This window comes from Dendroctonus ponderosae, unplaced genomic scaffold (assembly GCF_020466585.1).
Source record: "Dendroctonus ponderosae isolate FM_Combo_2020 unplaced genomic scaffold, Dpon_F_20191213v2 Dpon_F_20191213_1, whole genome shotgun sequence".
NCBI classification, from domain to species: Eukaryota; Metazoa; Arthropoda; class Insecta; order Coleoptera; family Curculionidae; genus Dendroctonus; species Dendroctonus ponderosae.
In genome coordinates this window covers 8,775,353-8,799,723 of record NW_026017110.1, presented here as the reverse complement: position 1 = coordinate 8,799,723, position 24,371 = coordinate 8,775,353, and the positions used below count along the sequence as shown (strand labels likewise).

Genomic DNA, 24,371 nt, shown 5'->3' with positions numbered 1-24,371 from the left:
GAATGTACTTTGCAAAATTGTTTAAAAACTTTAGTTACACCCAAAAATAATCCCCATACTTTAGTAATCCCTCTTTCTTCTTTGGTTTTAACGGGAGTAAAGTAAACTAATGCCTTGAGGTGACTCCAGAAGAGAGTCTAAGGTCTCTTTTTGCATGGTTGACGAACAATTTTGAGACACCCTGTATATATAGAAACAGCCACTTTGATCGGCTTTTCTTTCACAATAACCTGGTGAACAAGAAAATCTAAGTCAATATACAGAGTGATTAAAGTACGTCAAGTAATCAGGGATAAAATCAGTCGAAATTTTAACTCAATCATAAGTGAACAATGAGCTTGGTTTCCAATCAGAAACATTATTTGGGTTTACCGTTATAATTTTTGGCACGTCGCGGTATGTTATGTTTTTTATTTGCAAATTGCTCGAGATGGGTGGCAGATGCGAAAGAAATTAAAGAGTTTGAAGTTTTGCTATTAAAGTTATAAAGGAAAAACCCAATAATAGTTTCATCCATCACCCTGTACGTCGGAAACGACGCATTTGCGACACAAGTTTATATGGACTTTTTAGTTAACGGAAAAACCCCTTAAGATGAATCGAGACCAGGCAGTCGAAATAAATTAAGATCCATTGGATGATTTACTGTTGAAACTGACCACTTCCGGTGGATGCAAACTGCAACTAAAGGGCGCATAACAGTGAGCATACAAACCGAAAGAATAGGCGTGTGTGGGCAGATGAGGAATTTCGAAAAATCAGCAGGACTTCGATTGTGTTTGAGACACTACAAATTGACCCCAGCCAAGCACCTGGTTGGATTGGACTGATGCCAGCCAGCGGGGGTCCGAATTGGGAATAAAAACACTGGCAATGGAAACGACAGGATGATGGTTTGGGCCGGCGATTGAATCGAAGTGAAGTCGAAAAAGTTCCCCCAAATAATAAACACATCATAAAGTGGAAAACGGTAAGAGCGGTCACGCGGCCTGCGGATAGAAAGCTCAATCCTATCTGGGCGATAAGGACGAGTAAGGACTAAATGGCCTGGACATGACGCAGCAGGATCATTCATCATAAAACCCAGTATGGACCAAGTCGAGTCGAAAGCTGATAACGTCGGCGAATTATGATTTTTGGAATAATGGGCAGAAGCTGGTTTTGCGCCATTAAGTAATCGCTACTCAATTCGGACGAACCGCGAATAGGAAAATTCAAAGTTGGGAAGCGACATTGATTTCTATCGATCAGCAATTCATGAATCAAATGGATGAAAGTATGTACTTTCAAAATGGGACTGATATAACCTACATATAAACTTGCCCTGACTTCAAAAGTGCATAAATTCTGATTTGCTTTCTGTTTGAAGCGTTATTTAGCCCCCCGAACGAATCGTTCCCTAAACTAGTTTTCTTAGTTCGGCTTAATCTCGGCTTACTTAATGCGGCTAAAAAATTCTGACATTCGTTAGGAATATTTCTTCTTGACGTTGAAAAGGCTCAGAATCTCAATCTCAAAGAAGAGAAAGAATCAAAAGGTAACGAGGTCTCAAAGCTTCAGAACTTCTATCGGGAAAGCGGTAAAAAATATCATATCGTTTTCGATTGCACGCTTCGAGAGCTGTCTTTTCATATTTAGTTCCATATAGAAAATCTAACATATAAAACGTTAATCAACAGCACATCAGATTTTTAAGGGCTCTTGAAGTTCAGCCATTAAAAAATATGAACCTTTACTGAATCCTGTTCGATAGAGCGCTTTGGGAACTTCTTGTTTCTAATTAGACGCACTAAAATTGATCAACAATTCACCTGCAATGCGAAAATATATGCGCTACCATTTGCAAAAAACCGCCTTTTAAAATACGCATAAAGCAAATTGGAAAGCCGCTCCATAAAATTCGCAAGTCTGCACATGCGAGCAGCATAAATGCTATAAAAAAAACTACAAGCCTGATTGTCATCTACTTCTTTCTACAAAATGAAACGCTGTCCGGGTCCAGACCGCTGAATTTTCCTAAAACTCGATTTTTCCTGGAAAAACTCAACGCTATTGAGGTGACTCAAATTAAGAAAAGCAGCCGCTTTTTTTGGATAGAAAGTTTGGATATAATCTTGATCTGGGCGACTTTTCAGGTTGAAAGGAGCTGGACAGCAACAAAATTTGAAAAAACTGCACGAAATCTAAATGGATGGCCATTTGCAACATTTTAAGGCGCTTTCCGCTAGACCACCAAAAAGTAATAAATAAATTTCACATACCTTTAAGCAATTTGGTCTGGATTCTGTGGTACTTATTATTAACTTTTACAGCAGCAAAAAATTAAATTTACAGCAGAAAAATACTAATAATTGATACACTTGCGCAACGTTAATTTAAAGTGTTCGCAGCAGAAACTTATTTTACGGGGCACACACCTAACGATTTAATGCAGGAAAATGGAGCAAGAAAAGTTGAAATTTGTAAATCTGGGTTCCGAGAGTAATTGATAACAGAAAAAACACCAACAATTGATACAAAATACCTTACACCAGAATAAATGTGGTTTCATCAGATAAAAAAACATAAAAATAAGAAAACATTCAAAAACCCAATACAGAATCCAGAAACTCCCTCGCCGTTCCTCGTCGAAGAAGTATTAAATGCAACAATATAGGAAAATACAAGTCCGTAATATGGGTCCCAACGTTCTACATCTACATGGCAACCAGGGGCAAAGTAATACCAAACTTACCACAAGCTGCATCGTGCCACCTGGAAAGAAGAAAGAAAATATGTTTAGTTGAGCATAAAATCAGTCCAAAGCCATGTTATTGAAAACCAGCAAAAGAAAAAAAGAGAAAAGTAAAGAAGCCATAAAACTTCAGTTGCGTTTCGAAAAACTAAACTCAGTTTAAACTAAAGGATTTATAGATTAGAAATCCTTCTTACCAGCTTTCTGCAAGCTGGGGCTCCATTCTCCATTTTCTACCCATTTATCCTCAAAAAGCACACACTACATTTGATCACACAATGAAAATGCATTTCGAATTATACGTCAAGAAAATCATTGATTTTTTACTTCGCAGTCGATTTCAATTTTTTATTGTCCATTTTGTAGAAAGCGCCTGCTCACACGGCAATATTCGCAAAAACCAGTTTCACATTCCAAGTTGATTGGATGAGCACCGTAAATAAAACCGATTTCTCAGCCAGAGATAAACAAATCCGATCCGGACTTTTTTTAGTAAATTAAATGCTGGCTATCGAAGCAGTGATTTTATTCAAAGTTTATGATATTTTGCAAATTATCCATGCTCTTTGCTCACATTATTGCGGATATGGAATATCTAACTTGATTTCGACACGTGCTCACCATAGAGTCTTTTGGTAGATTTTTACAAAACTTTGAACTTTGAATGTTTCTCGTTGCTCGCACCAATAACAGCGCCGAAATAATTAACTTGATTTTGATATGACCTCACAGCTCAGTTTTTGCTCGAATTTTCATGAAATTCTGAGCCCCTACAGATTGATATTTAGTCAATGTTGGCTTAGTTAATGACCACATTCCAGCCAAGAATTATTTATCAAGGCATCATCAACAGCGACGGAATACATAACTTGATTTCGGCAAGATTTTCCGATTAGTTTTTTGCTCGATTTTCAAGAAAATTTCCGCTTTAGATGCTGGATATGTTTACTATTGTCCGCTAAAATAGCAGGTCCAGATTGAAGTCAAAACTGATTTACCAATCCTAATAAATCACCTGGAATAAAAAATTGTTTAAGGTTTTGGCAAAACAGACCACAATTTCCACATACTGTGAACCATTGTTGGTCCCATAGAAAAACAGAATCAAATGCATCTACTTAAGCTTAATCTGAGGGTAAATCACTCTTGCTGCCGGCTTATCCAAACCCAAACGAGCCATAAAAGATTTAATCACTTCAAACGTGGATGAGTGGAATGGCAATAAATTAATTAGCTTAATCAACCAATAAATTGCAATCTAATTTCTATCCCAGCCGGAACAACGCGTGTCGAGTGCACAAAAATCGACTACATTTAACAGTCCTCTTGAGCTGAGTGTCTGTGTTCTACCAGCCACTCCATTCTGAAGTTGATCGACTCTTCTGTTAATCCAATATTTATAAATCCACTAGTTCCAGTCTACGAAACACTCCAAAGCACTTTCCAACAATCCGTTGATCGGTTTGGCTTGCAAGGGACACATTCAAAAGTCTACCGGGCCTGCAGCCTGAAGAAGCCAAAGAACTGTCATTTGCAACCTAAATCCACTTGGTTTTTTTCAAAAAAACCCGTACTTTTTTAAACTTTGAATTTTTCGAAAGACAAAATCCCTGTGCGATTTTGTGGACGCCCTAATACACGCAATAAAGTTACAAGTGCATCGTAAAAATCGGATACAAGTGGGCCATAAATTCAGTTACTTTATTAATTTATTTGTAGTGTGATACCTAATAAATTATTTTCAAGTGGCGAATTTACCGTGCGCATTAGATCGGCTAGATAACCGTTTATCTATGGGTTTAAGCGCTTTCGAATCCCCACACCAGGTCTTATGCGGCCCGCTTCCGGTGGACCATTTTTTTGAGCAAACCTACTTTTTACCAATAGCACAGGGCGCAGCCTCTAAATAGGACAAACCTGTCCCCCATCGAGCAGCGATAAGGGAAAGTCAGGCATCAGGCCTGGTAAGTGCAGCATAATAAAATGTTCGAGTTTTATCTTCTATTTGCTCGCATTATCGCTACCTGTATACAGTCATACTAAAATATAATGGGTAATCATTCTTATTGATTTTGGTTAATCAGTTTTCCAGATAAGGGCAAAATAAACGAAATGTGTGGTTTAATTTTACGTTATCTGGCTATTTCTGTGGCGGCCGCCATCGATTTAATCCTGTAAAGGTTTATGTAATAACGATGATGATGAAACTGAAATTGTCCTCAATGGCTTTTCGTAATCATCCCGAAGTAAACTGGCTCTCGGGCAAACATCATCAAAAACTGATGAATGAATGGAAAGTGGGTAGTATCGTGTCGAATTTACTGCCACCCTTAAATGCCAGGTATAATAAACATTGCGGGAAAACGGATGGGCGTGACCGCATCGATTCTGAGGGGCAGGAAAAGCGCGTCAGGCATCCAGGAAAATGCATTGAAACCGGTAATGATCGTGTCAAACCGAAAGCGAGACCGCAATTAGAACATGATCAGTTCAATCGAACATCGAACGGCTGATTAATGGATTGATTAACAAAAAGGGGGATAATAAATGAAACAACTTCGGCTGCGCTTAGCGTTAATAGTATTTAATAAATATCACCTATTACAAAAACATAATCCCTTAGGTTTAGAGTAATAGCTTTTTGCCCTCCCCATAACAGTATATTGATACGAGAAAACATTGAAATCTAGCAGTTTGCTTGTATCGATATCTATTTCTACTATATACACTATACAGGTTGGTACACACAGCTACCATCAATTTGCCTCAAATCGTATCACTGAGGAACCGAATATTTACAAAACAAAAAAGTTTCCCAAAGGGCTTTGTTGGGGAAACGACGCTTTACAGTGTAAAATCTCAAAATACAGACTGTCGAGCCACTCAATGGCCACAACTTAAATGTCGATTTCTTCGGCAATTTTCAATTAAAAAATGCAGTGCGCTGTTAAGAAAACACTGTAAAACTGGAAAATTAACAAACAAACAAAACGCTCTTAAACTAAAGCTCAGATGAACTTTCTCCCAAGGTGAAAACCCCTTCTATAGGCTGTAGAAACTTGCCCAAAAAGGATTAAAATCGATTTATCACGTGCCTTAAAGGACCTCAAGTTTCCCAATGATTTCATATGGGAAAAACGTGTTAATTTGTTGAATCGAATGGAGCCACCGGTTGTCTTTAAGTATCGTCAAAATATTATTATACCAAAAAATCCTGGAAAAACTGCAAAAATGAGCCTCTAACGACCATAATCGTTCAATTTTGTTTCAAATGATATTTTTTCATGTGTGTTATGTTGCTGAATCCAGTGGTGCGCTTCTATTTGTCTACGTTTTTATGACTTCTTATTTCGGCTTTCTGCGAACAATATGACAATTTTTTCATATTCAACTGTATTTTCTCCATTTCGAAGGCATTTCTTGCTACGTCCAGGGCGTTCCCAAATTTAAATGGGTTTCTTCCTGACTCGATTTTTTTGTATAAATAATTTTAAAATCAGAATAGATCATTGTCTACTCTTGTCATGCGATATCGCAAAAGTTCGTTTCTTCTTTTTTTTTATGTTTAATTAAATTGATTATCAGGAAGATTTTTTGATCAGTTCGTTAGTTTGTGTCGTTCGATTTTCGTTAATTTTTTTTCTTCTCGCATGCGTGTGCTGATACGTTTGCTTAATGATTTTTCACACGGTTTTTTTTTACGAACGTTTTGAACATTTTTGGAACAAGTTGGCGCAAGAAGGCTTCTTCATTTTCAAAGCTTTGTTTCTTTCATATTCAACTGTATTTTTCCCCATTTAGAAAATCACTACAGATTTGCATTAAACTCCATGGGTTTGCCTACGTTATAATTTGAATTTGCAATTTTAAAAACATAAATAGATTCGTATCGTCCCCTTTTGCCATTCTTTGCGATACATCAAGAGTTCATTCACTTATTGCTGTCTTATTTTTTAAAACACCGATTTTCAGGAAGAGTCTTTCTCAAACGTACATCAACAGTTTGTTTCGTTCGTTTCTTATTAGGTTTTCCTTCCAGGAAATGAAGCGATTTTGATTCAATCTGATTATTTGTTGACCACAAACGACCATATTTTGGAAGAATTTTTAGCGAACGAAAATCAAGAGTTCGATTCGCTCAATTCTGGTTTATCTTTTAAAATGCGTGCTTTCTTAAGTGTGCTTTATGATTTTTTGACCAAGTTGACGTTTTTTCAGTCGCAAAAAAGTTTTCCAATATGAGTCGGTGTGTTTCAAAATTTTCATTGAATTTTCAAACTTACGAAACGTTTTTCGTTATTGTCATCCTAAACGGTTTCCAAAGTTCTGCTCTTTTCCTGTACTTTGTTGGTAATTTTTCGATTATTTCAAGCACATTTTTTTGGGACCAAACCGAGTGCATTCAGCTTATGGAATGGTCATCTGCCTTTTAAGTTTCCTTCTTAAACTGTTGGCTTTGCAACTAAAAATCTGAATGGTTGGAGTATATTCGTACATAAAAAGCACATACTTTCCAGCTGCTTGTGTACTTATTCCTTCGATTTTCGATTTTTAGCACCGTACCTAGACAAAAACTGATGGCACTAGCTCAAAATCCATAAAATCGTAGATAAATGAGAAAAAATTCCCAATGTTTTTGTTGTGCTTTGAAGGCTGTAAGAAAATTGTCTGCTTTTTCCGCTAATTTTTCAAGTTTTTTTAACGGTTTTTGCTTATAATTTTTTTCATGGCTACATAGACAGAACATAAGCACCCCACTGGATTCAGCAGCGTAAAACACATGAAAAAATATATAATTGAAAACAAAATTGACTAATAATAAAATTTTTACGCTACTTAGAAGATAGTAAGTCTTGGATTCAGCAGCTCAAAATACGCAAATCTAAAATTTGCATCGGTTTTTAGAAGGATTAAAAAATTAAGACGTTTCTTTCATATAAAATCAATGGAAAATTTTTATTTACCGGGGAGAAAGTCCACGACGCAAAGAGAAATTAAGGTCCGACCTAATGGCCATTGAGTCATGGGACACCGTGTACATGGGCGGCTCGGGACCTAAAATTATGACTAGAATTGATGCGAAAACATTCTCCCAAATAAAACAACATTGACAAGTACGTAAACATCCACTTAAGTTGTGAGAAACGAAAATGAAAATTCAGCCAATTGTAGCTGGTTATCGCTCTCGGAAATCTGTTGATTTTAAAATGTCATGTTTTTCGTAAAGGCAAACAAGTTTAGAGAAAAAAACGCCCACGTCATTTGAATCAATCCAAACAAAAATCATTTTATCTTGTCGCAACGAATAAGTACCTTCCATACAATCGAAATGTTATCTTTCAATATTTCTAATTAATAAATTTCTTTGCTTGATAACGTTATTTACCTAGACTCAATCACGGAGTTGGAAGGCTCTTGGCAACAACAAAAAATACGTTTTTTTCACCTTGCTGGTGTTAGGTGTGCGTAACTGAAAAAGTTGTCTTTGGCCGAATGAAGCCACATTTGTACTTACCCCGCTTACTAAGCGCTGCTCAAACTATCGACAAAATGTACAAAAAAAATAGGAACTAAGTCTATTGCCAATGCCATCGCGGTTGCCCATACAGAACAGAATGGGGCGGCATGTGGGCGCCCATTAAGGGGCCCAAGTGACTAGCGGATATCTGGAAATTGTCCTGGGGTTTAGGGCCGCCGCCCATGCACGGCTTACCATCGCGCACCAACACAGGAACGGCCACCCTTCGGGGAGACGGCATGGGGTTGTTGTTTTGCTGGTCGTGCATCCCTTTTTCGTGCTGCGCTCGTTTGGTCTTGTATCTGAAACAAGCAGAAGAAACGGTTAAAGAGGCCAATTTACGAGCAGAAAAAGTCGCTTTTACGTTCCTAATTTGGAAATTAATTATTTCGCTTTCACGACACTGAATTTGAACTTGGAGTGAAGGTACACGGGGAACTTGAAGAGTCAAATCAAGGATTTTGAGCGAAAAATTGTTCGGTTCTTGTTTTCTTTTCTGAACGTATTTCGATCGTTAAACCGATTCATCAGGGAAACGGCTCAATATACGGAAATGAAACACGAATTCATCATTATTTTAAAAAAATTAAAATAAAGATAATCGGTTTTGTGCGACCTTCAGAAAAAACCTTCTGCGTTATTTTTCGAAAGCTGTTCAAATAACTCAGATTTTGTTTGATTTGAACCCTGATAAGTGCGATCCCCAGAATTTTCCACTCTTCAATGGATTGGCAATCGTAAAGTTTTTGCTTCTTCTCAATCTTCGAAGTTTTGAAGTGATAATTTAAAAATCAAGTGAACAATTAAAGACATTTTGAAAAATGGAAGAATTTATAACTCGGTTTTATGTGGTTTTCGGAAAAAAACCTTCTGAGTTATTTTGCGAAATCCTGGGAAATAACTCAGAAGTTTTTGTATTAACAGCAGAAAAATGCGTTCGCAAATATCTTCCACTCTTCAATGCATTGGCAATCGTTAATACTTTGCTTCTTCTGAATCTACGAGGTTTTTAAGTAACAAATTCATAAAGTAAATCGAATGTGTGTGCTGTTCAGAAAAAAATATTCTGCGTTATTTTTCGAAAGCTTGTCAAATGACAGCATTTTTTTGATTTGAACCCTCATATGTGCGATCCCCAGAATTTTCCACTCTTCAATGGATTGTCAATCGTTAAGTTTTTGCTTCTTCTGAATCTTCGAAGTTTTGAAGTGATAAATTAAAAATCAAGTGAACAATTAAAGACATTTTGAAAAATGGAAGAATTTATAACTCGGTTTTATGTGGTTTTCGGAAAAAAACCTTCTGAGTTATTTTGCGAAATCCTGGGAAATAACTCAGAAGTTTTTGTATTAACAGCAAAAAAATGCGATCGCAAATATCTTCCACTCTTCAATGCATTGGCAATCGTTAATAATTTGCTTCATCTGAATCTACGAGGTTTTTAAGTTATAAATTTATAAAGTAAATCGGTTTTGTGCGAGCTTCAGAAAAAACATTCTGCGTTATTTTTCGAACTCAGAATTTTTTTGATTTGAACCCTCATAAGTGCGATCCCGAGTATTTTCCACTCTTCAATGGATGGGCAATCGTAAAATTTTTACTTCTTCTGAATCTTCGAAGTTTTGAAGTGATAATGTAAAAATCAGGTGAACAATTAAAGACTGTTTTGAAAAATGGAAGAATTTATAACTCGGTTTTGTGTGGTTTTCGGAAAAAAACCTTCTGAGTTAATTTGCGAAATCCTGGGAAATAACTCAGAAGTTTTTCCCTAATAGCAAAAAAATGCTATCGCAAATATATTTCACTCTTCAATGCTTTGACAATCGTTAATCCTTTGCTTCATCTGAATCTACGAGATTTTTAAGTTATAAATTTATAAAGTAAATCGGTTTTGTGCGATCTTCAGATAAAATCTTCCGCTTTATTTTTCGAAAGCTGTTCAAGTAAGTGTAATCACAAGTATTTTTAACTCTTCAATTGATTGGCAATCGTTAACTATTTGCTTCTTCTGAATCGACAAGGTTTTGAAGTTAAAAAATTGAAGAAATTGACTATCGCTGTTATGTGGGCTTTTGAGTTATAATGCAAAAGTTTGGTTAATGGTTTTGATTTATTTTCCTGACTAGTTTTCAGTCAAAGTGTGAAATAAACATTTTCATGTCGTTTCTCATCTCTCTCTTATCAGATTTAAAAAGCATACAAACTACAAACACCAATTTACAATGAAAATATATGTTGTAGAAAAAGTATAATTTATAAAGCGTTGAAACATTCATTAGTTCTTGAGAAAAAAAAACTTTTTTTGGGGTAGCAAAACATTTGAAAACTTACCTCATAATGGGGAAATATTAGATTCTTTTCGGTCTTTGCTGTCTTGAAACCTCAAATTTCTTCAAATTATTGTCTACATTTGCGAAAATGGTATGTATGTATAGAGATAAGGGGAAATATTAAAATTAAAACTATTTTCGCTCTATATCTCGATACATACATACCATTCTCGCAAATGTAGACATTCATTCGAAGAAATTTGAGATTTCAAGACAGCAGAGACCTAAAAGAATCTAATATTTCCCAATTATGAGGTCAGTATTTCAAATGTTTTGCTCTCCCAAAAAAAACGGTTTTTTTCCCCAAGAACCAATGAATGTTTTAACGCTTTATAAATTATACTTTGTGTACAACACATATTTTAATTATAAATTGGTGTTTGTAGGTTGCATGAATTTTAAATCTGATGATGGCGCTATTGTCTCGCCGAAACGATATAAAATATTTTATTTCACACTTTGACTGAAACCCAGGAAGGAAAGAATATAATAACAATTTGGTTAATAACTAGGATTTTTTTGCCTGAACACCACATCAGTGCGATCCCAAATACATTTCACTCTTCAATGCATTCGCAATCTTGCTTCTTCTGAATCTACGAAGTAAACTGAAAATAACTGCAGCCCTTTTGCCTGAAACTCCACTTTTCCAACTTTGCCACCATTTCGATCAATTCACATTGTCAACTTTCGCCTACAGCTCCATTGTCAACAACAATATTCTTTTAATTATCTAATCATGACATTATTTAAAAAGTTCTAATTGGCCCAAATGTAATGAATCGAATAATTAGGATATCAGCTCGGTATGTTGATACGAGTTTGCTTATCGAAGTTTAAAGTACGCAGCTATCACCGGTAGCGATCATGACTGATACGCGTGTTGAAGCAGTTTAATTTTTTTATTCAAAAATTCAAACCCACCAAACATGTAACCAGTAAATTGCAACATTAGTTGGTCGTCCAGCCATTAAAAAGAGGCTTCAAAGAGATGATTGATAATATCCAAACAAATCTTTAGACACACACAATTTTTACTTGCCGTTATCGGTGTTGTGATAATTCAACATCAAGTTATTTTCACCAAACTTAACTCTAATCCCTCTCGATTTGATTGATACTCATAGATTCTGCTAAGCCGGCACAATAATATGTGGATTCGGGATGTTTTCTTTCGCTTAATCGATCAACTAAGTGTTAAATTACCTGTGATTTTGGAACCAAATTTTCACTTGCGTCGGCGTGAGCCTGATGATGGACGCTAAATGTTCGCGTTCGGGGGCGCTCAAGTACTTTTGCTGTCTGAACCGTCGCTCCAATTCGTACGTTTGTGCCTTTGAGAAAAGAACCCGCCGTTTCCGCTTCTTGTGTCCTCCCGATTGCTGTAACAACCAAAACCACCCGTTAGTCTTCAGAAAAATTACCGATTCTTCAGAAATTCTCACCTGGTCTCGGTCGTCATCCTTGCCACAATCCTCGTCATCATGCTCCCCATCTCCATCCTCAGCCTCACTCAGTGCTCCATTGCTGGGCGCCGAATTGTCGCTTTGGATGGCTGTGAGTGGGGGTCCTCCCATTGGAGTCGAAGAATCCGTCAAACTGGATGGTTCCACGCTGGATCGATCGGATATTGGAGGACTGGTACTGTCAGGCGAGACTTGCGGAGGATTGTGCAAAGGAGGCAGCAAATGCTGCTGCGGGTGAACATGATGAATGGGCGGCAATCCTGCAAATAAGCCATTTCAATCATTGCATCAAACTGCCATTTAAAAATCGCTCACAATCGTGCGACAAATCGCATCTGCCTGGTGTGAGGGATTGTCTATCCCTTACCAGCTGTTTTTCGTTTTGTCACGCCCTTAGTCGCTTAACTACCCTTAAGTGACAGTATTTTATGGACCAGCCCCTGGTTTACACCCCTAAAGAGGAATTTATTAAACGCTTCCCGGCGTTGGTTTAGTTGTCTCCGAAATAAATCAAGAGACTTGCTGGATTTTGCATCGCAATTAAACACGTTTTTACCAAAATATAGGATGGTTGACGCAATTAGTTGATTTTTCCTATTTTGTTCAACTAGCTGGTAATTTGCCTTTAGAGAACAACTCGATTTTCTGGTAAAAGTTCGGGATTCACCTTTTGCTTAGAGGAAGCTTCAATATCGTTGTTTAGACTCCACAAGCTCATGGGATCGCTTTAGCAAAACCCCCGATATATCCACCCTTAATGTCTCTTTGAGCGCTGTGTAATTGCGCTGGTAGAGCGGCTTTTTACACCCCATTTCAATAGAAATCAGTTGCGTCAATTGGGGGATGTACTCTGATCGAAATGTGAAACCTCCTTTAGGGGTTGCTTTAAAATTTAAAAAAACTATGCTTGTGTAGGTATCGACACAAGTACGTGAATAAAATGGAATCCTTAAATAGTTAAAGTTTTATTGTAACGCGAGAGAAATCAGAAAAAATCGCAAATTGAGAGCAATTTTCAGAGCTTATAGAGCCAATTTTTTTCCATTACACGGAATAGTAATCAAAATGTCCACTTTTTTGTATTCCTGAAGGAAATTTTCATTGCGCTTGTATTTATTTTAAGATTTTGTTTTAGCGCGAGACCAGTCAGAGAAAATTTGCATACTTTTTATTTTCTTAATAACGAGTTTTGGGAAATGTAACGTGCAATGCGCACGTACAATTGCAGTTTGGCTTGTTGACATGTGAACTTGTTGACTCGATCGATAAATGAGACTTTCCCACTTTAAAGCGCCAAGTTTTCTTTAAAAAAAGTTTAAATAAAAAATTTTCTTAAAATAAAGTATTTCCTATGCTTGCGTCTATTTGCATATTTTGTTTCAATTTTAGAGAACTCAGAGAAAATCGCTAAATGAGTTAAATTTTCGGAGCTTTTGTATGCGAAAATCCTTTGTGAAACGGGATAATAACCAATTTTTCAGCCGTTTTGCTCTCTTAACAAGGAATTTTTGAAAATGGAATGTCCAATGCGCTCGTGTCTAATTGCAGCTTCCTTTGTCGATGGGTGAAAAATCGCGGAAATTTTCGAGTTAAATTAGACTTTCCCCCTTAAAGCGCGAAGTTTGCTCTATTAGGCAGTGCAAAAAGTATCAGGATCAGGGTTAGAGTTTTTCCAGTTTTCGACTTTGAAGTTTTTGAAAATAATATTTTTTCTGCGCTAAAAAAATCAGATGACATCGCCAAATCGGTGAAAGTTTCTGAGCTGATGGATTCAAATAGTCTCTATCAAACGGGATAATAATGAAAATTTCAGCTTTTTTGTTTTGTAAATGACAAATTTTTGAAAATGGTCCAATGCACTCGTGTCTACTTGCGGCTTCGCTTGTCGATGAGTAAAAAATCGGGAAAATTTTCGAGTTAAATAAACTTTCCCACTTTAAAGCGCCAGGTTTTCTCTATTAAGTAGTTTAGAAATCAGGGTTTGATTGTTGCCAGTTTTCGTCTTCGTCGAACTTTTTGAAAATAAAGTTTCACTATGCTTTTGTCTATTTGAAATAAGAGAACATCGCGAAATAAGTGAAATTTCCAGAGCCTATAGATCCAAATATTCTCGTTTGTACGAAATAATAACCATTTTTTCAGTTTTTTTGCTCTCTTAACAAGGAATTTTTGAAAGTGGAATGTCCCATATGCTCGTGTTTAATTGCAGCTTCGCTTGTCGGTGGATGAAAAATCACGAAAATTTTCGAGTTAAGTGAGACTGTCCCCCTTGAAAGTGCCAAGTTTGCTCTATTAAGCAGTGTAAAAACTAGGGTTAGAGTTTTTCCAGTTATCGACGCAGGATTTTTTGAAAATCAAGTTTCACTATGCGCGTGCCTACTTGCAGATTTTGTTTCAGCACGAGAGAATTTGGAGAAAATCGCAAAATTTGCGAAATTTCCAGCGCTTATAGATCCAAATATTACACGAAATAATAATCAATTTTTCAGCTTTTTTGGTCTGGTAGGAATTTTTAGGAATAAGGAATTTTTGAAAACGGAAGGTCCAATACGCTCGTGCCTAATAGCAGCTTCGCTTGTCGATGGGTGAAAAATCGAAAAAAAAATTGTAATTTTTAATCGATGAACTCACCGTGATCAGGTAATTGGGCCCAATGTCTTGGCATATAAGACAAATCGGTGGTTGTATACAGGCTGTCCGTAATGCTGGGATCCAGTTCTGAATGTGGATTGTTCTGTCGATCCAATTCCAGAATATCGCTGATGGCGAAACTGGCCGGCTGCCGTTGGTTGCTCATGGAATTTGACATTTTTATGCTGTCCAGTAGTCTGGAACAAATCCAGTTTTTAATGGAAATTTTGGTTAAATTTCCGGCGACGTTTTGCGCGAAATTTTTGCATGACGCGCCATAGACGTCATCGATATACGACAATTTTCTAGATAACTTGTTATCGTTTGGCACACACAGCAAAACAATGATTTCTTAATGTGTTTAAACTGTGTTCGATTCAAATGATAAGGACAGGTTTTAATTGGCATCCAAATGGAAAGTTTCTAGGTATGCGACACGTTTCAGTTGAATCAGCAGTCCACTTTTCAAGCCTCTCTTTCAGTAGGTCGTTTAACACTCGATGGCGTTTCAAGGTTTAAAGGGTTAAACGCGCATCAAACGCTGCATAAAGAAATTGCCCTAAATGTTCAAAGAAAGATTCGAACAAAGATTGTTCTCTCTAAATAACATCTTTCTCATACTTTTCTTTGACAAGTCAGTTTCGGTTCTTTATCAGGCCAAACCCTAATTTTTTAATGGCCGTATCTTCTGAAAAAGAACCTCCTAAGCCTGTAACACGCACCGCAGGTTTCTAATCGCTAAATGTCCCTTAAACTGTATAGAGAACATTTCACAGAAATGTCAAGTAAAAGTCGGCTTCAGATGGACGATCCAATTTAGAACATCCCAGTAGAATACTTTATATATTTTTGAAGCAACATCGTATGATTTTTTTTGTAATTGCCATTGAAAAATCCACGGCCGATGCAGCAATAGCCGCATAGTGGGCCCAAGCACACTAAATTGCATCGGGAAAGGCAGGCCTATAGGCCGCATTTCGCCGGTTATACACCAATATGCACAATGAAAATTTCCACTTTATGGGCATTTCTTTAAATAAAATTTTACCAGTTGGTTCAACAAACGTTCCACTGTAGATAAAACTATTAATCGATTGAGAAATAAAGCCACGTGTATGTGGAAATGTGATTTGATTTATTGAGTGCTCGATTACAGGCGGTCAAGTGATTCAAGTAGTCAACTTTTCCTCTCCAATATGGTGCGCCTTCTAATGGAATATGATCTACATTGCTGGTGGACATAAAATATCCTTCCGGACTGGCGCTAATATTTTCGGAAACGACCGGCCCAGCGAATAACGCAAAAGTCAAGAGGCCCATTGAGAGTAACCCGAAGTACAATGGGCTCCCAGGGTTCCTTTTGCGGTGCCGAAATCGAATCGGTTCAGGGTTCTGGGTTGCAATAGACCTTCCGGAATGCACCAGATTCTTTCAGAACCCAATAGACAACATTCATGTTATTATTACATAATAATATTAATTATAAAAGCGAAATTATGCATACCTTGGTAGCGCGTTTTTTATAGCGCTGGAGCACCAGGGGTTGGGAAATAAAGGAGCCCATGGAAGAAAAATGGGCGGCCAGCCTAATAAGGCTGGAACAGTCGGATTGGGGGGCAACGATGGCACTGTTTTAATATCCCTAGCTGAAGGTTCCAGCATTTTCCTGTCACAGTCAGCCGCCCGCGGCGACCCACTTTCACTTTTCTCCGCCACTGTTTCCAAAATTACGAAAACTGTCCGAAAAACCCCCCAAAACACCCACAAGAATTTTTTGATTAGAAATGCCTGCGACCGGTTGAGAATGTCGTTAGCCGATGCCCATAAAGCGGGTTGTCGAAAACCGGACTTGATTTCGAGGATTCAAAAGGAGCGACACGCGAATACATTGAACATCGAGAGGTACTGAAGAGCACCCTTGTTTGAAGGGCTCTTTTCGAGACCTCTCGTCGCCACCAATCGGAGCTCGGATCCGTTGGGTGGGGCCTAAACCGGCCAATCCGGGGCGGGCATCGCGACTAGCACTCGTAAATTGTTCTCTATGGCGCACCCTTATGAATAAGTGGTAGTTTCTCTAAAAAGAACAAAAGCCTTTAGCTTTTACTGCTAGAATTTCAAAGGAGTTTTTAGTATAGTGGCTCTAATGTGCCCGGAGGGGTGAGACGGATTTTTATGTTTGTATTGTATCGTTGATTGATAATGTTTTTGTTAAATCGGCCGCTAGATACAGGGAGGGCTGAAAAGCGGTTTTTTTCTACCATGAGAGGAGACTGGTTGAGGACCCTTCAATGCGGACATGTCTCGAAGCTTCAGCTGCTTTATACGCAATTTATGTGCAATGTTTTTGTTATTGAGATGTTAATTTCAGCTTGAGCGTTGAGTGTTGAGGAATTGAGTGGTTTACTGCTCTTAAGGTGGATAAGACCTTAAGAGCAGACCCGTTGGGTAACGGTAAGATCTGGCGGAGTTTTAACTCAATTTTATTCTTTTGCTGTTTAGACTTAGTCAATTTAAATCAATTGAATGTTAATTACTTTTGCAATTTTTGCGGTGTAAACTTGGAGCAAAACGGACTGTTTTAGAGTAAAATAATCGTTTTAGTTCAGTAAACCGGAAAGTTCTCTTTAGTTCGAACAATTGTTTAAATGCTTTTGTGTGTTATTACAAGCATTTACTTGCACTTTTAACCAAAGGTATAAGTTTGGCTTTTTTGGCTAGTGAACTTATCAAATTGCAGAAAAAAAACGTAGAATAGACAGTAAAGTTTCTTTTAATTTGTACATTCAAAACTTTATATAATATTTTGGGTTAATACTTGTCAACGATTCAGTTTTTTTCGATTAGTTTCAGTACATTTTTTTTAAGCTATTATTTCATTTGCGGTTTAAAATTCTTAAATTTTCAATTAATTGAAGTCTATATTGCACATTAATTGCTTTATCATTTCCATGTTTAGTATAATTGTTTTTCTCTTTTTATTTTGTGTCTATTCTTTTGTGTCATTCGCTGTGCCCATAAAATATGTTTCAGATTTTCTGTGGTTTTTTAAAAATAGGATTGCTGCTTTATTAGGTACAATTAGGTTTATGCATAATCCAGCATCAAGGAAGACAAACCGAAACGTAGCTAATGATCCTTTAATGTAAAATTAGCTCTTTTAATTGATAGAAAACCGAGAAATGTATTTTAAAAACCGATAAGCAAATGAGAGAAACGCATTTTCAACAAAAGTTCAAATATTGGCTAAAACACAGCTTATCAAATTGTAGAAAAAAGTGTTGCACAAACGAATTTAGTCCGTGCGTTCGGTCAAACACTCGATTTCATTTGATTAATTCTCGTGAGCGTTTCGGCTTCACTATTCACAGCCATGATCAGTTGTTATAACTTACATTTTCAGTAGTACTTTACCTTGTCAAACTGTAATTTAACTCTCTTTTTTAAATACCTGCAATTTCAGCCAATTGATACGTAACTTGAACATCATTTACTGTTTCTGTTTAAGTTCAATTTCTGGCCATAAAAGCTGATGATGGTTGAAAATATTGTAACCGAAACGTTGAGGGCAATTTGAGTTGAGGCAGAGACTGTAAGAAAAGTTTCAACGTATGAAGCAAAGAAAACTTTGACGCTTTTTCGAGTAAGTGTTTAGGTTTTGGAAAATTTGCTTCTGACTCGTTCTTATCCAAAAACACCACTAGTTTTGGAAGGAATTTTGAATCTTAACCTGCAAAACTACTCAAAGACGTCATTGTTGAGATCTCTAAAGGAAAACTCCACCGAAACAACAAATGTTGCAAATTCACAAAATCGCCCGAATAAACTAAAAAAGAGTTGAAGAATCGCCCGTTTTCTTGAGTTGTGCGTTCGGACACACACTGGATTTTTAGTTGGCAAATTCACGACAACGTTCTGGTTTCTCTTCGTACGACCATCATCAGATGTTTTATCCTACCCTTTCAGTGGTATTAATTCCCGGGTTTTCACTCAATTGAAATGGAAATTCAACATCAATTGCTGTTTTATTAGGTACATTTGTGTATAATCCATCATCAGGTAAGACAAATCGAAACGTAGCTAGTGATCAATTGATGCAGAATTTGCCCTTTTAATCCAGGGAAAACCGAAAAATACTGTTTTAAAAGCGGCAATTAAGCAGGAGAAAATCCATTTTCAACCTAAATCAGATAGGACTCGTTGCAACAGCTGATGATGTTTGAAAAAAGGGTAACCGAAACGTTGATGAACGCCGGTTTTTTGTAAACCGCCGAAAAAGTATCGAACGAACGGCTTTAATTCGTGCCTTTGGTAAAACATTTTCTGTTTTATTTGCCTATTTGTAGTCAACGTTTCGGCTTTGCTTCCTACATTCATCATTAATTATTATCGTCTCTACTTTCGGTAGTATGATTAATTTCAATTTATCTTTGAGGTTTTTCAGTTTTTAGTCAACTGAAACGTAAATTTAACATAATTTCCTGCTTTAGTAGGTATGTGAAGTTTTGCGTATCTAACAACGTTACACGGCCAAATTTGCCTTAACTTTGGAACATGATACATTCTGACTGTTGCGAGGTATTTGATTTATGTTTGAACTGTTGTGTAGTACAATTCTTTTTCTATCTATTCGTGTTCCTACGAAAAATTGCTGCTTCAGATAAAGTTTCTACAGGGGGCAAATGTAGCAATGCAAAATTTGTTAAAGTTTGGCATGCACTCAATTGGGCAAAAAAATATTTTTTGGATTTCAACATAAAAGACATAAAGATAGTATAGATAGAGAAGTATAGTATCAATAATATAGATAGAGAATAGATCTGAATTGTACTACACAACAGTTCAAACAGAAATCAAATACCTCGCAACAGTCACAATTTATGATTAAAGTAGAAACTTTAACTAAAGCACCAATTTTTTGTAAACAGATGCACTGATAGAAAAATAATTGTACTACACAACACTTCAAACAGAAATAAAATAGCTCGCAGAAGTCATAATGTATGGAGTTCCAAAGTGAGGGCAAATTTGGCTGTGTAACGTTTATTTTGTTGAGCAGTTTATATTCGATCATCAGGGAACACAAACCGAAGCGTTGCTTATGATGAATATTTGTAGAATTTGCGGCTTTAATATATTTCGCTTTGACGATTTGAAGAAAGAGAGATTGTAAGAAATTGTTGGTCCAATGTACGAAGTCAAGGAAACTTTGCTGCTTTTTCGAGCAAGTTTCTGGACTTTTTTCCGTCTAACTCTTTCGTATTAAAAAACCCTAATTTTCGGAGAAATTGTGAATCAAAATTCTGCCAAACTGCTAAAAATTCAATCATCAGGTAAGACCAACCGAAGCGGAGCTTATGATAAATCGCAGTAGATTTTGCGCTTTTAGTAGATTGCAAACCGAGAACTGCATTTTCAACTTAAAAAATATTAAACTCCGGCCATAAAAGCTGTTGATGGTTGAAAATATTGTAACCGAAACGTTGAGGCTGATTTTCACATGGAAGATTTCCAATTGAATTTTTAAAACAGAAACTGTAATAAAACGTTCAAACGTGTGAAGCTCAGGAAACAAAAGGAAAAAAAGTTTCTGGGATTTGAAAAATTTGCCTCTTAGTCTTTCGCATTAAAAATCGCTAGTTTTTTAGCCGAACTACTTTAAAAAAAGTAAATTTTGATATCTCTAAATGAAAAATTCGAGCGAAACAACAAATGTCGCTCATCAGGAAACGGCTGCTAGGAACATGAAAAAGAGTTGGAGAAACAAATTCGATCGCTAATCCCAATTTCAATATTCAATTCAATACATGTAGAAAAGTGCTGTTTCCATTAAATCATCCACTTAATACCGGCGACTTATCGGCTTAAAGATTAGAAACATTATTTTCATGTGCTCCAAACAATTCAATTGCGGTAAACACTAAATTCCAACGGAACTTATGGTTTGTAGTAGGGAAATTAAGCGCCCATTGGTCCCCAAACGAGTTTGGTCAATAAATCGTTTGAAACTGCAAGTGGAGGAATTCGAAAGATCAAACACAAAGAGGCACTAAAATATTAAGTGTAGAAAGACCGCAAAGCGCGATGGAACGACAATATTTTGGTATGCGGTGGGTCGTCATTGAAGCGGTCCGGAAGTAAATATAAAAGTGCTATATTTTTGACTATTTCACTCGAAGACAGTGAGAATAAAAGTGCGATGTTGAAAGGAGACTAACTGCAATTCACTAGACAGACACTGTTTGTGAATGGGGCACTTAAGATCGGCCACTACGAGTGTGGTCCAAATTCATTCATAAGCATTTGGCGATTTTGGCGACATACAGTCTGCTAGGGCCGACAAGAGTTCAGATTTTCCTCTTCCTGTCTACCTGCGAGCTTGAAAAGGTCCGATACTGAGTCAGGTGCCAATTCGAAGAACTTTGAAACTAAGCATCCGAATGTAATTTATTAGTTCTTCGGATGCGAACGTGTGGGAAAGTGAAGAACTGGCCCCATTCAAGTGATTATTGCACACTTAAGTCATTGTATCGGATTTTCGGCAAGGCCTTACCGAAAATCTCAGTTTCTGCCATGGACTCACACCTGTTGCTCATTGACGCTCTCTTGTCTACACTCAAAATTCCTTGGCACCTGAAGACAAAAAGGCTCCAAAATTCGCAGCTACGTGTTTACAACCGAGTTGTGCGGTTTAATAACCATTTTGTCACCTCCAAGTCCCATTCAGGTAGTTAAGACGTGGTTTAACAGCCTTTTTAACAATGAATTTCGACTATTTTAATGAAGCTTTATTGGGGGCCGCCGCTTTAATTAATGCGGCAACGATTTCGGGGCTCTGCAGCCGCAGTAAACGAACGTTTATTGCGTCTTCATTCCGTACTTTTCTGGGGAAAAAAGGCTTTGAACTAATCGCATATCAGCTTAATGTAGACTGAGTGTAGACTGTTCAATTGATGCTTCAAATGTACGAATCTAAAGGAATGAAAAAATAAATTGAACAAAAAACAGTGAAAGTGAAAAAAGCGCCTAAATACAAGAGGAACTACAAGAATCAAGCAAACAATTACTCACTTGGAATCTTCAATTTTTTAAGGTTTTTTTGGAAGTGATTCATACTTGATAAAAGTAAATTAAGTTTCAAGTAAACTATTTAAAATTCCTTCCATAAAAAAGCATGACTACAATTCTTTCACTTCCATCAGGTAGATAGATAGACGTACAATCGACTGGTTTGAAGAACCTTTTACATAATCCCGAGCAGGTTTATTATAAATATTCTTTTTCTCACATCCCATCGCTTTATCGGAGTCGGAAGTATCCGAAACTGGCGTGAAAAGGTCCGAACAAAAGGGCCGATTTACTCATTCAAAAACGTCGAAACTTTCGGCTGAAAAGCTAACATGACCACCGCGCCTCAACAGCCAATCTTTTCACATATAAAGTAATGGCCGGTAATTTATTCAGGTTGGCCGGAAATGGTTGAATGCCTACTCATATTGTGTTTAATTTGTATGCGAAGTTTTTAGCGCAGTTCCTTAATATTAAACAATTCGGTGAGATTTCGGGGGTGGAAAACGGCCGGGAAAGATGTACAAAAAGAGGTCACTAACATGGTTTCAACAGATCGGTTGATGTGGGGGGATTAAATGGGATTAGGAACAAATAGGAAATAAATTTCCGATAAAATCAATGAAGAAACATTGATATTTAGCGCGGGATTAGTTTTATCGATGTCATTGCCTTTGGGAGCGGGCAAAGACTTTTCGAAACCCTTTGCTAAGCGGCTTGTGAGAGAGTCGATGAATTCAGGAAAAGTTGCTCAACCAAGTTGCAAAAAAACAATGAATGAAAGGAAATCGGGGATTATAAAGAATGAGTTTAGCTGGTAGAAATTTGCAATTTTACACGCCCAGAAACTTGTGACACCCAGACTTTTGTGGTTTGCTATTTTGAGAAAATCGAGAAAAATCTGCGCATTCCTTAAGCGTTTTGTTTGTTGCTTGTTTCGTTTTATTGTTCCCTTAAGTCTCGGTAAAGAAAGGAAACAGGAAAGAACACTGCGTTGATTCACGTTTAGTGGACAAGAAGACAACAAGTGATTTATTGAAGTTTTTCAAGCATTTTAAAGAGACAAATGTGTTTTTGCTGGTGTTGAACCCCTTTATAAAACTACCAATATTTGGAATTCTTTAAAAATTGTATTTTCTTGTGTTTTAATCTGTTTGTTTTATTGCCTTCATATTGAGAAAACGATGGGATCTTTCACATTTGAACGTCTTATTTCTAAAAATGCGCTTTTGCCAGTGAGGAAAAGTTCAAATGGCTCCCATAATCAGAAACTTACGAAAGTAACGATTGCACTATTTTTTTGCCTTTGAATGAAAAGAACCGGCAGTATCTTTCAAGTTTTTGCGTTTGCGAAAACTGTGGTTTTTGCAATCAGGAATCATTATTTTTCAAAAATGTCGCAAAAATGGCCGTTTTATCTCTATTTTAGACACCAGTTATGCTATTTTGTCGCTGGTATATTCAAGAAATACAGTCACGAGTTTCGAAAGTTCAAATAGCCTCCATCGCCAGGAATATTTCGAAAAAATGGTCAAAATTTGTGTTTAATTACTTGGGATTTCTGATTTTCATCGAGAAAAATGTGCTTTTTACGAGTTTCTCAACCTGCACAAAGCCGTCATCATCAGGACGATTTCTAAAAAATTGTCAAAAGTAGAATGATTTAGTTTATTTAATTATCTACTTGCTTTTATTGCCTTTAAATTAAAGAAACAGTGCAATTTTCGGGATTCCTACATTCTATTGTGAAAGCTGCGCTTTCAGCAAATTTTTACCACTTTTAATTAACGGTCACCATCAGAAACTTTTTGAAAATATCCTTAAGAATATCGTTTTTTTACATTGGATTATTTTGTTGCACTGAGAAGAATCTGCGCTTTATTTAGGAAAACGCGTTTTTGTACATTTCGAACAGTTCAACTAAGTGGCGGCAGCAGGAATCTAGTCACTAGTTAATTATTATTTACTTGGTTTTATTGCGATAAAGTTTGGCAATTTTAGAGACGATGAGATTTAAGTAGGGAAATACGTTTTTGCACGTTTTAAAGATCGAAAACAACAGTTTTATGAGATTCCGTCCCCTTTTCTAAAACTTTCGCTTAAAACATCTATCGCCTCAAAATAGAGAAAATCATGAGACCCCTGATTTCTGCTTGCCATCCAGAAATTGTCGCTTGCAAGCGACGGAACGGTGATCGTTTTAAGCGAGTTTTTCAAAAACTTTCCGAATTATGAACTGATTTTAAGTAAATTTTCCTTGAAGTAAAAAAGCATACTTACGAATATCGGTACTCATCCTCCATGTGAACATAATCAGGAGGAATAATGTGCCAAGTGGGCTCATAAGAGGGACAGTCTTGGTCATATCCTTGTCCGCCTGATAAATCTGCCATTTTTTCGTGGAAACTTTCGAAGAACGCGAACCGGCCAAACCCCGCAACAAACCGACGGAACAGAGCACGTTTTTAAATAATTAAAAAACCAGAAGTGAAAAATCTTCCACAGATGTTTAGTGCCTCGATAAAGGATGATGATACCCTGTATCGTGAACAGTGCAATCTGTGCGATCGAAGGGTCTTGAACACACATTTATAATAAATTATTGATAAGATATGATAATATTTTGT

At 36.9% G+C, this 24,371-nt stretch overlaps 1 protein-coding gene across 1 annotated transcript; it reads right to left on the bottom strand.

Annotated features, from left to right (window-relative positions):
* Positions 1–5,295: 5,295 nt before the first annotated feature.
* On the bottom strand, positions 5,296–24,326 carry LOC109544727 (homeobox protein Nkx-2.5-like). The gene is made up of 5 exons (XM_048661250.1): positions 24,025–24,326; positions 14,680–14,876; positions 12,028–12,308; positions 11,789–11,964; positions 5,296–8,554 (listed from the first exon to the last, which is right to left on the bottom strand). The coding sequence occupies exons 1-5, from the start codon at positions 24,135–24,137 to the stop codon at positions 8,311–8,313; spliced, it is 1,011 nt and encodes a 336-aa protein (XP_048517207.1). The 5' UTR covers positions 24,138–24,326; the 3' UTR covers positions 5,296–8,310.
* Between the last annotated feature and the right edge of the window lie 45 nt (positions 24,327–24,371).